We start from the raw sequence: 19,154 nt of genomic DNA, 5'->3' as shown, positions 1-19,154 counted from the left end.
TACACACAATTATGAATATATTAATGATCCGGGAGCTATCATAAAGTGCAGCAGGCACTCTAGTAAAGTTATACAGTGGAGTGGAGATTTTTCTTTCAATTTCCAGGATATTTCTAAGGGAAATTAAGATGGTGGGGGCAGGAGGTGATTTTGGAAATATTCCAAATTGGAAGGTGCCCATGGGAAATTAAAGATCATTAAATGGAAAGGTGTCACATTCTAAAATAAATATAAACATTTTCTTTTGTCATTAGCAGATGTCCACGCAAATCAATTGCTCAATTTCAATGCAGCAGCACACTTGACGCACCACTCTCCCCGATAAAAATCGCTGTTTCTTCTTCGATTCACCGAGCTTTCATGAAGGCATGGAGACTGATTTATGGCGGAAGACGATGTGGGATTCAGTTAAAAATTCACTAACATGGAAAACTGGACTCTATGAGGATATAGATCAACCAACACTGTTGCTGGGTGGTTTGTTTCAACCTGGATTTTATTTTATTTTTTTTTGGAGCACTTTGTGCAGAGATTTAGAGTTGTTTGGAGGTCATGTTCTGAAAGAAAAAGGGAACTGTTTTTTGCTTTCATCATACTTTTACTCATCCTCAAACATGTGAAATACCTCAATTTCTGCTTTAATGCCACACATAGCTAGGTAGTTGTTTTTTTTTTTTTTTTACATTATTTTGTGACATGGTGGTGTTATTAAAAGGTGGATTAGGCCACTCAGATATTTAAATAAATAAATAAATAAAATTACTCCATCTTAATGGTTTGTTAATCTCAGCACTAATTTAAATTCCCCAATAAGAGCTGAGGTTAATTTTTGTAAAATTCCTGTTTTTTCCCCCTATAAAAACAAATTACCGTATTCTCGCTGAATAAATCTTGATTTTTTTTTTTCTCTCTTGGGTCTGTTCTGTTTTGTTGCCGTGTTAAAAGGCACTGTTTTAAGAATCGGTTTATTAGGTTAATTCCCATGAAAAGTTTCCAGTTTGGAACACTGTCGATATTTCGCAACGCCACACTCCACTCACTGTTGACGACCACGTTGACCGGATACTCGTTGATGTCTAAGCCGACCACCATCATACAAGTGAAAGTGCGCTGGTCACTCAGCTTGACGGCAGACAGCAGCAGACTGGAGTTGGCGGCCATGTTGATACGGCCCTTGTATTCATCGGTGGCGCTAATAGAGACGCCTTCTGTTTTCTTTCTGACCAGCAGGTCTCCCGAGAGTCCATCCCCTTTGTCCTGGAGAGGATTTGCCCAAAAAAAAGACACATGAGGAATAAAGAGACACACACATCAACACATGCACATACACTGTCACATAGTGGAACAAACGCATGCTCCGGTGCACAGCAAATGCACTCAGACAGGGCGTGGCTCAGACGTGATAAATGGGTGTCAGACGGACTTCTCCGTTTTGAATCCATTGACCTCCGCAATGACTTACATATTTCCACTTAGTGATCAGAGCATCTTCAGCCTTCACGGCTCCTTTGTTGCACGGAATCTCCAATGTTTGGCCATACAGGCCCACAACCGTCTCCAGGCTACTCACTGTGAACACACAAAAGCAAGGGGCATGTTTTATTTTTTTTTAATTGGAGAGAATAGCTATAATTGAAAAGCACATCTCTTTTCAGAATTACTTATAAGAATTCAAATAAATACATTTAAATCTATCTATCTATCTATGTATCTATCGATCTATGTATCTATCTATCTATCTATCAAGCTAGCAAGCTAGTGAGCAAGCAAGCTAGTGAGCTAGCAAGCTAGCGAGCCAGCAATAGCTATCTCTATCTATCTATCTATCTTCTACTACTTTCTCTACAGATTTAATAATTAATAACACTTAATTTCATGTTTGACTCAAGTGAATAGCAGTAATAATTAAACACTCCCTCTGACAAACAAACGAAAAAAAAAGAAAAAAAAACCTCTTGGCCTAAATTTTATTCACAACATCACTATGGAGACAAAGTGCTTGTAAGGAGGGTGGGCGCAGGAGGAGCCTTGGATGGATGCGATGAGGGGGTTTTCGGTAGAAAGCCGCAGTGATGGAGAGGCAACCATGTCCCTACGGCTAGTTATCCTATTAAACTTTTTCATGTGTACCGAGTGCGAGGACTTCCCGGAGTTGGGGATGTGCGCACGAGTGGCTGTCAGCAGTTGACAAGACAGCAATTGACAGCTAAACATTGAATATGAAACAGCTAATCGGCACTTAAGTCAAATCTACGAGGACAGAGTAGTCCCCAAACGTGTTCTGGGAGAAGAGTAATGTCCTTGCCCTAAGACGAAACTAAAGACACATTAAAAGAGTGGCTGTTATTCATCACGTCGCATCATATTCAAGTCAAGAATAAACAGACGCTTAAGTCTTTATTCTTCCGCTTTCTGTGTTGTCAACCAGCAGACTTTAAACAGATGGAAAAAAAAAACGGCGCTACCTTACCTCACATTTATTAAATGGTGGTAATTATTATCGTTACTGTTGTGTGCAAGGGGGCATTTCTTTTCCAAGAGGACATACATTTCAAAGGTTGCGTCCTTCACTTAATTAGATGCCATCAGCACACAGTCAATTTAACTTGATTAAATGTTTTTACTCATCTGCAGAAATATTTGACTGTTAGGGCTGGCAGGCAAATATGTGATCATAAAAATAATAAGTCAAAATACACAAAATGTGTTGCAATGTTAAAATACATTTCAGGGTTGTTAAACGATTAATCAAAACTTGAATCATTTGAAACTTTCTGGATCACAGACGGAATGCTACTGTGGACACAAGCAACACTGCAACAATAAATAAATTGGCGCGATGGCGGCAAGCCATGATGAAGCAGTCGATAAAAGACAGTCAATGTCCAAAGTTGGTGTTATCTAATTTAATATAGCAAACCGCCACTATTCAGAACGCATAATAATAATTGTTTATCATATTTCACTTTTAAGTCAAAATAATCATAGAATAATCAGTATGAAAAACAATTATTATTTTTCAGTAGCTGCCCACATTTGTAATGCTAATAGATAAATAAAATGTGAAAGATTGTAACCTTGTGAGAATACCACAATAAAAAAGTTGTTTCATAGCCTGAAAATGAATTCAAATTAGAATAAAGAAAAGAAGTCATGCAATGTAACAGGACATGCACATTGAAAGGTAAATAAAACAATATTTATATCATTTTAGGAGAAGAAAATCCAAATTTGAAGGAATAAAGGTGGCATTAAAGTAGTAGGAAAATCAAGATTCAGTTTTTGTAGCATGCCATCATATTAGTAAAGTGGCAACTTAATTCTCATATTTTGATGAGCGTCATAAACATTGTCAAGAACAATCCTAGGAATTAATCCATAGGCAGAAACCTTCCAGCTTGTTACAACACCAGCATTTAAAATGATACTCTGTGGCATTAAAGCACATGGACCAAACAAATCATTTCTCAATTTAATACACTGAAAGCTGCGTGCAGCCATGTTGATTATAGGTCCGAAGCTATTCAGGCGTGAGGGACAACAACAAAGAAAGCAACGCCTGCCTGAGTTCACAATGAGGAAGCAAACGGAGCAGACCACCATGTGGAACAAAGAAAAAAAATAAGCACTAAACTGAGGAGGAGCGTGTGAGGAGAAAGCAGCTGATTGGCTACAGGACCGAGGGGGGCGCGGCGGGGCTGAAAGCCTGATAAGACGCAGGTGTGCAGACAAACAGGTGGGAAAAGCAAACAAAAGACGGGGAAGGTGAGATATGCGGGTGAAAAGAAAAATGACTAAATAAAGTGGGACAAAAAGATTCCAGGCGGTGGAACATTTTACCAGAAGTTTCTGGTTTAACTGAATGTGTGCGCATGAGGCTGTCGCCAAAAGACACTTTTATTTCTGTGCTGTGCTGATGCAAATGCAACGAAACTGACTCTCCGGCTTCAAGAGGTTTTTCGAGTCCAAAGGACATCCCACGCATATGGATGCTTATGCTGCTACATTTTGAAATAGTTGTGCATTATCTGCATTAGGGAACTGCTTTCTCCACTTTTTACAAAGTCAAATTCAAGCAAACAATGTCAGCGCATCAAGTCTAACTTCAGTTTAAAAGAAAGGACTGGTAGGGAAAAACAAGGCAGACAGGGGCAGAACAAATAAGCTTGGTAGCACCCTAGAAAATAAACATCAACCACATCAAGTCAACGCAGACTGTGTGAGAAGACGGCGCATATCATAAGATCGTCTTTGAGACTGCGCAGGATATTTGTTTAAATGCTCTGGTGCTGCGCTTTTGGTTAGCAAAGAAGTTTGTCAGAACAGAGCTAATGCAGTGGTTTCAGATGGGAAAAGGGAGACATTTATTTGTCTAGAGTTGTCAATTAGACAGACGCGCCCCCTTTTGGAAATATATATATTTTTTATTTAAAAAATTTTTTTTTTTTTAATCCATGCCTTTGTTTCAACTGGATTACCGAAGTGCAATTCATTTTGGAGTCAGCTAGACCTCCCTCAAGTGTCTCCAGAAGGCCCAAAATGGTTCTGCTCGCCTCCTAACTGGAGCTCGTAGGAGGGAGCACTCAAATCCGAGCATCACTTGTCTGACACCATGTACCTTTTAGAGTTTTTTTGTTTTTAAATCTTTAAATGGTCTCGCCCCACTTTAGCTCTCTGACCTCCTTCACAGAGTACGTGTTGTGATGTGTCGTCTGGATTTTTGCTGTATAATGAGGACCCTCCTGTAATCGAAGGTTCATTTTCCCCAGAGTTGTTACACCCTTAGCCGTCTTGCATTTCCAATTTAAAATGGCTGTTTCATTTTTTTTTAAACCAGCCACTCTGAGAACATTTAGAAAGTGAATTTAAAAAACAGGGTCTTATCAGCACAGATTACATTGTTACACAATGACAGCTAATCGCACGTTGGAGACGACAGAGCTTCTTGCTGCCGCCGCCGACTGTGATAAGGTAATCCTCCTCAACAAAAGTAGGTGATCTCTGCGACTCTACTTTACCAAACACATACACAGGAATGAGCAGCTGTCCCAAAGGCACTAACTCAAAGTTGAAATCAAACCGCATTCCTCCGGGTGTCATCAAGTGTAATTTATTAAACACATTAGCCCTTTGAACTCGACGGGAATTTTCGGCTCTGGTGGGAATGTTCCGAGTGGACACGGAGACGGCGGCAAGGGGGTAAATCAAGGAGTCGACAGGTGAGCGTTAGTGACAGGAGGCGGTGCCACAGGAGATGCTTTCATGTTCTTGATTAAGGTGCCTCCGTTACAGGCGGGAAACGGGGTGGGGTGACAGCTAGACTATAAGCTCACCGAGGGAAATCAGCCGTCTCCCTCCACTCACACACGCACGCACCCCCCCCCCCCCCCCCCACACACGCACACTCGTTGCAGCATCCCTCCATAGCCACTTTAAGCCCCCTCCTCTTCCCCCACTTGTGCAAGTACCCGTCATTCAGCGGCACAAGAAAGCGTGGCTCCAAACTTATTAAGTACTGAAAATGAGGGTTGCGCATTGAATGGAGGTCCCATGGCGCATGTCCACAAAGACAGGATGGAAAATAGCCTCGTTCCAGCGGCGGATCAGGGCAGTCTGAGAGGTTGGGGCAGAAAGCACCACTTGACTAGGATCAATACCACTTGGGAAAAGCCTCGCAGTTTGTAATGAATGCTGCTCTGATAAGGAGCCTTCAGTAATGCCCTGCTTTTTTTGCCTGAAATCTTATTGTACATAAACTCACTGGCCTAGACAGTGCACATCTTGCGAGATAAAATACAAACCGTTTGACTGGTTGTAGTTTGTAGGAAAGGCGAGGCAAAGCAGTTTTATTGACAGGACATTTCATCCGCAAGGCATCTCAATGTGCTTCAAACAAGTAGCGACAGAACCTAACAGCATTTACAAAACATTGGCAGAACGCTTTAAAAACATTTCAAAGTAAAGAAATTAAATTAGTCAAAGAAAAAAAATACAATTAAAAATCTATTTAGCAGCTGACTGGGCTAGTGCAAAGCCTTAAGGACTCCAGTCATATATAAGGATCTCTTTGTTCCGGTCAGAACCTGGGCTGCAGCGTTCTGAATGAGCTGCAGCTGTTTGATGCTCTTTTGAGGGAGTCCAGTCAGAAGACCATCACAATAATCAAATCTACTGGCGATATCTTCTGGTCTGCTTGTAGCATGCAAACGTTCAGTCTGGATATGAAAGGCTGATTTAGCGAATTATTTGAAGTGATGGCTGAAGGTCAGGTGCCGGTCTCTCAGCAACCCAAGAATTCCGACTTGGTCTTTGGTTTTGAAAGACAATGACGCCAGGTATTTTCTGAAAGCAATTCTCGCTTCTTTTTTTGCCCAAAACAGCACTTCCATTTTGCTCTGCTTTAGCCAAAGGACATTTATTTTCATCCGGTTGTTGATTTGCTCTAGACCGTAACACAACACATTCATTGAACTGCTGTCATTTGGGCAAAATTGATAGTGGTGCAGTCACTCAAATCTAGGGATGGGTCAAATAAATGAAAAACAAGTATTTCAATTGATTGTCGTGTAATATTGAAGCAATTGAGGCCAAATGGGTCTCGCTAATGGCCTACAAGCAGGAGAGGCACTGCTCATTCAGTCTTGTAAATAAGAAGCTCTCCAGGCAGCTTTAATCTGCTCAATAAAGCCCAGACTTGCAAAATTGAGAATATGCAACATAATTTTGCCATCTTTTCACTGCAAACTTATCGGGACGATAACAGAGCTCGGGAAGTTAGCATTACCTCAACTGGGTTAACATTCGATGGACTCGGATTGTCTGTTCACTATGTTCAGGTTGACATTTTTTTTTGTAAAAAAACAGCTAAGTGTATGTACTTGATTTTGTTCTGTTTTTACGTCTTTAGTTTTAAATTATTCTTCAAAAAAGGTGTCATGTAGAGAAACATTACTAAACATCATCAGTGTCAGGTAGAAACCTTTAAATATGGTCAATTTCTTATTTTGTCACAAATCCATACTAGTCGTCAGTCCCCTGGTGGTCTCTTACGGTAATTGCACAAATTATTAACCAATTTTATATGTTGAAATTTAGTATGTATTATTTGAAAAACCATCTCCGGATTTATTGGGAGCCATGTGGTATTATATCGCTTCGAGATTGAAAGTCTGTACGTTGTTTAGATAAGAATGAGTGGAAACAATTAGGTTAGTTATATTTGAGTGCGTCTGTTTTGTAAATAAAATTAAAAAAAGAAAAAAAAAGAAATTCTTTACTGCACAAGGAAGTCCGTTAGCCCCGAAGGTAAATTAGCGTGCAGATTAAATTTAGCCTATTAAGCTGTTTAGTCAACTCGTCGTTTCTTTTTATTAGATCACTCATGGCTCTTAGACCTTTAAAATAGTTTGGAAAGATGACATAGCCACAGTCATTAGCTTTTATTAAATTAAAGTCTTGTTTTTCCTTGTCAGAGGCTCAGCTTGAGGGCAGACTGATGGCCACTAATGTCATCTTAAAGATAGTGTAATAAATTCGAGATTTTTTTCCCCGCAAATAAAGTGAATCAGTATTACACGTTATGGGGAGGAGTTGTGTTGATGCACAAAAAAACATGATACCAATCGGGGTATCACACTAACTTGAACGATGCAGCCTTTGGTAACCTTTGCTAAGAAAAAAAAGTGTATAAAATCTTTCAAAGTAGTAGTTTTGAAGATGCAAGGATTCTGCAGGTCAGCAATGACATCTTCACAAATTTGGACTATTTTACAGTGCCTGAAAACGCAAATTGTTGAAGCCTTTTTTGGTGTTGCCACAAAATGAGTGATATTTTATCAGAGGTAGAACAGCGACAGCGTGAGAGGCAAATGTCCCCATTCCGTTGTGTTGAAAACATACCGTGGCAGCAATATCCCGCTTCAGTGGATTTCCGTGTGAAAGAGCTTGTAGTTAATTAGCAGTATCTCACAATAAAAACCTTTTTGTTTTGTTCTTTTGCTTTTTATACTTTTCTTTATAGCCGGATGGGGAACGGGTCAAATAACTTTTTGCTACTCTCGTTAACATTGCAAAAAAGACATTTTACGGATCTGCTTAGTACCGCTATTTATGATAGGAATGGACGAATTTTGCCTGCTGCTTTGGATTGTATTAGAAAATTCAGGTGTGCCTCATGTTTATCTGAGTCGAATGAGATGTGCATTTCATAATTTATTTGTTGTCATGCAAAGAGCTGTATTCCCGTAGAAAGATGTGGCATGATTTGGGAAACTGGTGCCATCGGGGCCCCCCTAAGCATCCTTGTGGCTGCCATTTAATGAGCTGCCGCCATTGGTGCACACAGACTGCGTTATTGAATGTGTGTGTATAATATTGAGTTTGTACTTGGTGAAAGGATTTCGACCATCAACTCCATCCTGACTACAGGAAGGGCTGCAATCACATCGTAGAAGCATTGCATCTCTTTCATGTTGTTCCATAAAATAGGCTGCGATGTCAAATTTGCGCTGTGTTATAATTTTTCTCTTTCAAGCCCTCCGTAATTGCCCATCACTGTCATCTTAGCATCAGGCAAATGGTATCCAGTTCTGTACAAACAAAATGTCCAAGGCGAGCAGCTTGGAAGCCCTCAGTATTACTGGATGATATACCGTTAGTTTTGTGAGACTTTCAAGGACAGGTGGAAATAAGATACAGGCAAAAGTTTAGCCCAGGTTCACAAAGTAACCTTCGTTTAAAGAAGCCTTCGGGTTGGGCCCGGGTCACTTTTTATTGGTGTGCCAAGTGAAGAGTAAAAGGCTATAAACGGTTTTATTGATTGTCAAGCAGGCACACATTTTCTTGGCAAAGGTCTTTTTGATTCATGTTTGCCGTGGTAAATGAAAGTGCGTTGTGTTCTTTATCAGTCGTTTAAATGTACATGTCGATCTAATAGCAATTCATTGCACATTTAGCAGTTAAGCAGCAAAAACTTTGAATTTGACCTTTAACTAAAAACCTCATCGTAAGGAACACAACAATACCACTTTTACAGGATGTGTAGGTGCTGATACCAAGTATTTGATACCGCTATCATGTTTTGCAAATTTGAAGAAAAAGTGGTTTATTTAAACAAAATATATATATAAAATAACACTGCGTTGTTTCATACTCTATTGCTCAAAACCACAAAATCAAACGCGCTGAAAAAAACATTTCCATTTGCTCTGAAGGTATCGGTGCTGCATATGTGCTGTTTCTGGCGTGTGCCTCTAGGGGGTAGTGTAGAACACGTATGCGGATAGCACAAAGCTGAATTATGTATTTGTAAGAATGAATGCCCGAGTAATGTCTTTTTTATCATCTTTCTATATAAAGTATTTAGCAACCTAAGTTAGTCTATTAAACAGTCATTATTTAAAGGTTTATACTGCAGTTAGTGCTGGGCGATATGGGGAAAAAAAATCTATAGATATTTCAAATCACGATAATGATGAACCCGATATATTAGTTATTCTATAAATAAATTATAAAACACACAAGGGATGGAAAAAAAAAATAAAGCTTCAAATTTGCTTATTGAACCAGTTGTATTTTTTGTTATTTGTTGTAATTTCAAATAAGCGAGGTTAAGAAATTGCAGGTCCGTGGACTTTCAACCCACGTTGAACAGAGAACCTTCATTTTCCCTTCACGACTTCTTACCTTCTCTCACTTTATTATGAAGTGACATTTAAAAGACGTGTATCAAATGAGAAATGCATCGAGTAATCCATGACATTATCCACTGTAAACAAAAACAAAATAGCCGATATAGTTTTGAACAAATATGTCTGACAGAAATAAAAATAAAAATAAAATAAAAAGATGAGCTCTACCATAATGGAATTTTGTTAACATTAATTGTGCAGATCTCAAAAGTCAAAACTCAATCAGTTCCACTTACAAAAAAAAAATCATGCCACTTAATAGCATTAAATGACCTTTGTACAATATTGACATAATTCTTTATCAATTAATCTGATGAAGTGTTTCTGTTATCAAGAGCAACATACTGGCGGACAAAAACTCACTCTCGCTAAATACATTCAAGAAGCAGTGTGCTGGGAAGTAACCAGACGGCAAAAAAAATGTGAAATGAATTGTACAGTGTGAGGATTCCAGGTCGTCTTTTCAGTTGCGCCATCTGTTTTCGGGCAAAGTGACACGGCCTCCTAAAGATGTTGCCCTGCATCTCAGTGACCTTCACAAGGGTCCTTTTAGAAGGAATCGTGTGAAAAAAAAAGGTCCAATTGTGTGTCAAGAGATGAGAGACAAATACTCCATTTTCTGAAGACGGTCCCCCCACAGGCTCTGTCCTAAGGCCGGCTCAACTAAGTCGCGCTATTCTTTCCTCTAATATGTGAGCCACTCTCTGACATTTCTTATCTACAAGTTCCATGAGAAATATTGTCAGAAGCCCGGCACATTTATTAGCTCAATGACGAAAAAGACTGATAAAGTCAGACATGGGTATCACCGTGGCGAACTGGTGCGCTGCTTTGCGATGCAAAAAATTTATTGCAAGTGATAAATTTGTCGCTTTTTCCACACTTCGGGACACATTATCTAATATGCACAAGATATCCCGCTGGGTGATCCGACCTGACAATTAATTCATCATTCACCTCACGTGGAAGTTACGTATGGCCCACAAAACAAGTTCTATTAAACAATAAAATCAATCTATATTGGATTGGATGTTTCTTCTTTGTTGGTTTATATTAGGGGTGGGGAAACTACGGCCCGGGGGCCACATGCGGCCCATTAAACGTTTTAATCCGCCCGCCGAACTTGAAAAAAATTAATAAACCTTGTGAATGTTTGATTTTCTAAATACTGTGGTGTGTCAAAGACAGATATTTTGTTGTAATGCTTTCGTTCATTTTCGTTTAAAATGAAATGTATTTTTTTTTTCCCATAAAGTGGGGTTACCAAAACACTCCATACGTCTGCTCCTGGTCCGGCCCCTCTGTCAAATTTCAGAACCCAATCAAAAAGTTTGCCCGCCCCTGGTTTAAATGCTTCTTTGTGTTTGGAGGGCGCCGCGTACAACACGCATTATGCCGTGGCACGCTTTCTGAATTTTTTTCTATTGAACATTTTATCGAAGGCATTTTATATCGATCGCGTGACTATCGCGATACATACCATTGCTTGCAGATAGCGAACAATTGTTCACATTGACCAGAAATGGTGGCCATTGACAGACATATATTTCTTATCCTCTGTGAGGAATGACTAAAATTACTGTGGCATACTAAGAAGCTGTAACCATCTTTGTTTTATAATTAAGGATATCACAATGTCCACTGAAATTAAGTGTGGCAAAAACTTCCTTTTTTTTTTTATTCCAATGAATTAGACAATTACTATATTTTTTAAAGGAGTACAATAAAATAAGGGAGACATTTTTCCGATGAAAAACTGCAGATGCATTGTAAATATATTTTAGCTTGCAGACTACAGAAATGACAACTTGAGCTACATCTGGCATAGAAACGAGTTTAAAACATCATACCTCCTCTACTAATATAGCTTGTGCCCGTAGTCAATTCAAATACCAATAATTCCGTTAAATGTTTTTGGTTTACTAAGTAACAGGACACATCCTCCAACCTGCATATGAGCTGTGAGGAAGACTGATAGCAATGGGGGGAACTGTCAGTTTGGCATCATGGGTCAAGGTCCACTGAGCATAATGTCCCCCCTTGTCGCCAGGCAACATGAATTTTTTTTCCTCAGTCTTTTTTTTTTTTTTAACATTGTGCTCACTAGCCAGCTTGGTAAACAAAAACCCCAATCATGCCGTTTTTTATTGCTGCGTGTCAATTGGGGATAATAGGCCACGAGGAAGTGAGAGGCTTTACAAGCTTTTCATGCTTCTCTGTGCTTCATTGTAATTGAAGACCGAATAGGCCTAGCTATGATTAAATGGCCAGTGTGAAATTGAGGTTTTCTAGGAAGACGTTTTCATGGCTCCCGCGCCCTCGAGCAAAGAAAACAATTTTCATTTGCTGCATCATGTGTGGTCACCAGACATCCACGGACGGTAGCAGGTGGGAATCTCGCTAATGCATTGCCTGCAATCTCACTTTGTCCCGTTTCTATTGTTGCTTTGTGTTTGCAACCGTTGCCTTGGTTCTAGTACCTGTGCTGGCCTGCCGTCGCAGGATTAGGTTTCTTCTTGCGGCTAAGAAGGGCTGAAGGAAGGTTAAAAGGATTATTTCGCCCTTGACGTGGTAGAATGCAATTGTTTCATTAAGAACCGAAAAACTTTGTTCATGAATTCATATTCAGTCCAGGCAGCAAACTAATCTCTTTCACTAACCTTTGCACCATGCAGGATTACCCACAATACAGTAAATGAAAATGATCTAATGCAGGAGCTATTTAGAATATTTTGATAGCATGAGCGAGGCAATATAGTGTTGTCGAATGAAAACTTTCTATCTCTAACTTATGACAAAGGTCAACTTCCCAATTGACTTTGTTTCAAAAAGCCATCCAGTGCTACTTCGTTTTAATAAACCGATTGTAAGTACTGAATTGTAAGGATGTCAGAGGAAATTACTATTATACGTAAACATAGGTTTTGCTTCGGACACAAACATCTCGGAAAAGTCGGCTCGAATATTTGGTTAGAGATACAGAGGACAAAAAAACACATTCTCATTCTATTAATGGACAGCTTTTTCAATAACCAACATCCATCCATCCATTATCTGTACCGCTTCTCCTCACAAGGGTCGCGGGGGGCGGGCGCTGGAGCCTATGCCAGCTAATTTCGGGCAGTAGGCGGGGAACACCCTGAACTGGTTGCCAGCCGATCGCAGGGCACACATAGACGAACAACCATCCGTGCTTACACTCATACCTACGGGCAATTTAGAGTGTCCAATCAACCTGCCATGCATGTTTTTGGACTGTGCAACCAAATACCCGGAGAAAACCCATGCAGGCATGGGGAGAACATGTAAACTCCACACAGGAAGGCCGCAGCTGGAATCAAAACCACAATCTCTGCACTGTGAGGCCATCGTGCTAACTAGTTGGCCACCGTGCCGGTGGCAGAAGTTTGGAACGGCATTAAACGGCCCGAACACTGTTCGGAAGATATGTCAAGCCTCCTGTTATGGCGCAACATACTTAACACGCTTTGATTTAGACAATTTAAACGGTAACACAATGAACAACTTGGAAATTGGACATATAAAGACATAAAAAGGAATAGCCCGACCAAAGAACTTAAAAATATCGAAATATCTAATAGAAAAAAAATCTGATTCTACATGATGAGAAACTTTGGATTATTAACTGGCAGCACACGACATCCCCGAGTGAACAAGATTGCGGAGCTGTCAACAAATTATGCCATTTCAACTGATCAAAACGTTTTCTTAAAAATCTAAATATCTGCTGATCCGATCCAGCCAATCAAATCTGTGTAAAGTCTGATGTAAACAGAACCAGTAATTAAACCAAACAGAGTTGCAACTCCAGATTATTTACTGCAGTTAATCCTCGTCCATGCCGCCCAGCAACAGAAATATATTCATGAGAGGTTATTTACTGATTAGCAAACCACGATGAGGATAATCATATACATGGCATCACTTTGGGCTTTGCTTTACATTTGAATCTATATTAACTTTTCCATTTTATCAATTATAATTCACTTGTTATACTGTAATTACAGCAAATTTAAATGTTGAATGCAAATCTGGCCAAATCACCTGCCAAATTGCCTAACGGGGGAAGCTGGCTCTGATACAACAAAAAAATCCAAAATGAAGCAATACCCAATGTTTGACAATTTGAGAACATGACTTCCTCTGGGAATGACATCTCGTCTTGTTTACTTCTACATTGACCATTTCCTACATTTCCCAGGATGCCAGTAGACAATCCCCAGAGAAGCAGGTGTAAGCGCTTTGCATCAGCTGCGCGTTGCTCGGGTTGGTTGAGCGGGGAAACAATAATAAGCCCCGAGGAAGAAGTGAGTTATTTTCCCTTAACACCTAGTGAGCGCATTGCAGACAGTCGGAGGCTCAACTGTTGTGCTGTGCTGTGTTGGTTTATATAACGAGGAATGATCTGGCAAACAATCCTGGAGGCTTCGTATATGCATGTTTCTGAAAGTTTTGCCATTTTTTTTCACTCAGCGTGATGTCTGATTGATTTTGCTCAGGGGAACTTTTGTAAAACATGGCACCACATAACAAGGCAGGCGTCTTACTGTCAGCGCTGGTTATATTCATGTACTGGAGCTCACGGAACAATCGGAATGTCCATCTCGGAGCTCACATTCAAGCTTTGATGCCGCATGGAAGAGAAACATACTGGATTAAAAAAAAAAAAAAAAAACACCACAAAGAACGCCAACACATTTTCGCACAATTATCCTTTTTGATTAGGAAGTAGGCTTGATACGACGCTGAGTTTTTATTTATTTATTTAATTCATTTTCGTCTCACTCCGAAGGCACTCACAGGACAATCAAAGCAGGGTATCTGGATTTAATTGAAATGGTTCCGAAATAATCTCACATGTTCCCGCTGGCATTTTCTTGCTTTGTTCTGATGAGGAAGATAAAATGCATATTACCCAAGAAAAGAGGGTGATTATCATTATTTTAATGATGTGCCATAAGGTAGCGAAATTGATCTCGCAGGCACGATCACTAGTCTTTGAAATGATTTCTCCGCCCGCATACTCGACCACACAAGCATCCTCTTTAAAAAAAAAGGTCATAAATTACATCTGCGGATGAGCTGCTCTTAAAGACACCAGACAGCTGGAGTGGTCGAGCGGTGAGTGCACTCAGAAATCACGTCCATTATGTCGTGAATTATGTATTTGAGGGGTCCAGGCCGTGGGGATAGTGGGGGGTTTAATCTAGACCTTTGGAGCGCTCACTGTCATGACTCAAAAGACTCAAGCACACCTCCCATTAACGGCGTGCCATTAAAGGCAACAGAAGGCCATTAACCAGGCACAGCCATTAACTCCGCCTCCTCCTTATCCATTAAACATTCCTGATATAAGCCAATGATTCTGGCATTTACTTTATATCGGCTTTTCTGGAAGTACTGACATCAACCTCAGTCACAAGAGGCAGCAAATGGACACACACGTCACAACGAAGTTGTTTCATGAGTAATAACGCATGCAGGACTGACTGCAGGTATATTAAACTCTATCTATCTATCTATCTATCTATATATATATATATAAAACATGGTATCGGTAAGTCCCTTCTTGACACTGTTTGGCTGACTCGGACCGACTGGGTGGGCCTGAAATACTGAAGAGAACTCACATTATTGACCCATCTGACAGGTTGCTCTAGCAACAACTATGGAAACAAGGCGTCGTCCAGAACGTGTCGCATTTAATGTCACCGCTCGGCACGTCGATTGGCATCATGGGTGTGCTGGCCATCGGGAAAATGTCCTCCCGGAACGTCCCTGATTGGCACTCTCTGGTTTGGCGCACGGGTCTAGCATGCCATTGAGTGACGTCTCAGACTGAGACGCATCCTGTCCAAATGCAATATCAAACTACCCCCCGAATGTGTTATCAATCCGTCCCTCAAAAATCGAATTTTATGTGCTTTGTGACTGTTCAAAATGCAAAACAGCCATCCAGTTCCAATCTGCAAGGGCTAAAAATCAGATTTTGGCTGTCAATCTGAACAAGGCCCAAAACCCCTAAAACATTTAACCCACAAATGCTCATAATACATTATTGCATCATAGTTTTTCATAAATTTACTATAGCCCTCAGAGGGTTTTATAAATACTGAACGAGCCCATGAGAGGAAAACGCTTCCCCAACCATGCGCTACAATTTCTCAGTTCATTACCGAAACGCACCGATCAAAAGACATCTATTAAAAATAACAGTGTGTTGCTTGTGGCCAATAGGCAACAATGTGAGGCTTACAAGACTCAAATAAAAGAAGCTGTACACAATTTATGAAATTTATCCACCTGCTGAAAGCCATTCAATTTCCCTTGACGTATCCAGCAAGCTTTATTGTTGCCTTGCTGCTTTTTGTCCATTAATTCTTCCTGCAGTTTACGAAACAGCTCCTGGAGTCACATTTGGTTACCGGAGTTGAACAATAGTTTACGTTCAAAAGACTTTTCTCTGTCCATTCTTAACTCAGGGGAGCTGATCAAATCCACTCGATACATTTCAGCATTCCGCACACAAACCTTGGGTTTTGCCAGAGGCGTGTACGAGGGGAGGCAATAGAGTTGAAAACATCATTTGGCAACTCGGCTCGTCGTTCCTTCCACATATTGCAGGGATTTTAATGGATCTTTTAAGATTTCACCGCAAATACGTTGTGAACCAGCAAAGAAGAAAAGAGGTAGTGGCACAGTCCAAGGTAGTATATCGTTTAGTCGGGGTAATTAAAACTACAGCCTGAAATCACAGAGAGGCGTAATCAACTCAACTTGGGTTTTAAATTGCAGTAAAACTGGTCTCCATAAGCGGTATCACATTAGCTCTGGAGGCCACCCGCTCACTGACTCCTTGTCATGGTTGTATATTGATCATCACTCCTAATCACTTTTGTTAATCACCTAAAAGGCTCCACTTGTGCCATAATGCCACAAAGCTGAAGAAAGCCTGAAAGAGCTAATCAATGTAGTAGATTCATGTTCAAGCCTGAAATGGATTTCACCATCAATCAGTCTGCCTTATTTATCTCAGCGGAACGTTCTCATCGAGATTTGTGTTAAAATATAGAAATGTTATGCAAACGGGTCCATTTGAAGCTTTTGTAACCTGGCGGTATGGACGGAGTTTGGTCCGTTCGGTGGAACGACAAAGTATCATTTCGTCTTGACATATAAGGTGCATCAAAAAAGTTCCATGACAGGGCGTCATAAAAGATACGAGTTTCCCTTTTCAAAGTAATCCCCCGGGAGTCAAAAGCACTTTCTCAGCCTTCTCTGCCGCACCCCTCAGTGCTGATGTCATGGCCATCCTAATGTCTTTCACGACTTCCAAATGGGTGCACTTGACGACCCCCTCGAGAAAGAGGAAAGAAAATCACACCGAGTCTTGTCAGGTGAGTAGGGAGGCGGCTCTGGCATGGGGATGTTCTATTGGGAAAGGAATTGTCAGATGCTCAGAGAGGTCACTGTGGAAGAGCGATAGGTTGTCCTGCCGCAATCCGCTTCTCTTCTCGAGCACTAAATGAAGCAAACACTAGAGAATCTCTTTGTCGCTGTGCTTGTTAAACACCTGGCCCATATTTAAAAGGGAAAACACGTAGTTTGGGTTGGAAATAGATCGTTTATGACACCAGTAATGGAACTTGTGAGACTTTGTATTTTATTGGTGTGGCTTTTTATAAATATGAATTAAAAAAATGCTGATTATACGTGAACAGAATTTGTCCAAAATTATTTGTATAGCCCTTAATCACAAAATGTCTCAAAGGGCTTCACATACCCACAGTTGGCATCCCTGATCCGAACTCCCAAGATGGCACGGAAAAACTCAAAACCCCATCTGGGGAAAAGTGAGAACCCTTGAGAACCACAGATGGGGGAATCCCCCCTTCCAGGATGATCAAGCTGCAATGGATGCCAAGTGGGCACAGATTTAGAAGTTTTCCCCATTGGAAAACATTGAAATAGAAAAAGTCCACTCCTGGGTCAAAAGCATTGATGACAAATGCAAAACACCTAAGTGTAAAATAAGTTATTCGTACTAAAATGTAAAACCATAAATTTATGATGCGACTGATTAGTCATGTATCGTCGCTGTCGGCAGAGAACACCTCTGTCCAAATATAGTCAATATGATTTTGTTCCACAAACGGATAGTATTGTTCTGACCCCGTGTTATTTGTCGACTTTATGCCTTATTAACTAACTAAAGTGTAGAAAATAGTTTCAGAAGAAATTAGGGCTGTCACAAACAAATCTTTTTAGAATGGATTATCCTATCGATTATCCCATTAACACCTCATTTACATTTCCCACAATAATCACCTCACCTTCCACTCACAGCTCAGCGCTGAGCAATGAGACAAAGACGTGCATTACGCTGAAAAGTAGTGATTTTGGCGATACAACGATTCTCGGAGCAATTATTTACACCAAAAGCATGTCATGCAAAATGACAAAACACATCCTTAATTTTGCTGCTTTTTTTGTTACTCGAATCTGGCGTATATTCTTCTACTTGCCATGTTTTCAAAAGGCCGTCCCTGAATTCTTTCCACATTAAAAGTTTCACAGCATGTCATATTAAAACCTGGGAGCGTTTGCTTGACTGCACCACCTCACTCGACCTCCGTTAACAATAGATTAGTTTGTCATTCCATTTTCTTCAGGCTCATATTCTCATCGAGATGTCGACCAAATTGGCGGTAAACAAAACAAAAAGGATCACCTCTAACTGCCGCCGCCAGTGAGACGCATGACGAGCGGAGAGAAAAGTCAATACGCAGCAGACAAAAGGCATCCTTGCGACCGACAAGCAGTGTGATGAATCATATTATTTTTCAACATTAGCCAAGCTGGCGGCAACAGATTAAAGGAAGACTTGAGTGGTCGCCTATACGTTCCATTATCGCTATGACTATATTTTGCAGGTGACCAAACTGCAGCAGAATGTAAATGAGGTCTAGCAACGATTCCTGAATCACTTTTCTCCACGAGTAAACAACCATGCATCCCTTTACAACTCTTAAAAGTCTCATTAGATCTGAGTGAGACATTCAGTTAAATAAAAATAAATCAATACAAGCCTGATTAATAAATTCACAGTGGACACCACAATTCGAATGCCGGTTTTTTATGATATGAAAAAATTTGATATTAAATAACTGATATGATGTTGTTGCACAAGTGTGCACACCCTCCTATAACTGGGAATGTGGCTGTGTTCAGAATTAACCGATCACGTTCAAACGAGAATCAGCACACGCCGTTCATGTCACCATTTCAACTGTCTCTCATGGACCGCAAATAAAGTTCAGATGTATGAATATGATTTTCCTGACAATATTTTTGTCTAGGATAACCCCATTTTAAAAAGTAAAAACCGCGAGACAACAATTTTTCAGAAATTAAATCTAAAATAAATTCTCACCATGAACTATT

At 40.3% G+C, this 19,154-nt stretch overlaps 1 protein-coding gene across 2 annotated transcripts in view; it reads right to left on the bottom strand.

The window, feature by feature from the left end:
• The window catches only part of alcama (activated leukocyte cell adhesion molecule a), a 46,851-nt gene that overhangs the window by 11,329 nt on the left and 16,368 nt on the right, over window positions 1-19,154 (bottom strand). For both annotated transcript variants that reach the window (XM_088300799.1, XM_088300800.1), the window contains exons 2-3: window positions 1,463-1,569; window positions 1,041-1,257 (exon numbers count right to left, since the gene is read on the bottom strand). In XM_088300799.1, the coding sequence (XP_088156925.1) occupies window positions 1,041-1,257; window positions 1,463-1,569 (324 nt within the window). The remainder of the gene's footprint in view (window positions 1-1,040; window positions 1,258-1,462; window positions 1,570-19,154) is intronic.

Source organism: Idiotropiscis lumnitzeri, chromosome 7 (genome assembly GCF_059441095.1).
Source record: "Idiotropiscis lumnitzeri isolate Australia: NSW breed Sydney's pygmy pipehorse chromosome 7, RoL_Ilum_1.0, whole genome shotgun sequence".
Taxonomy (NCBI): Eukaryota; Metazoa; Chordata; class Actinopteri; order Syngnathiformes; family Syngnathidae; genus Idiotropiscis; species Idiotropiscis lumnitzeri.
The sequence above is the reverse complement of the archived record's forward strand: the minus strand, read 5'-3'. Positions and strand labels throughout refer to the sequence as shown.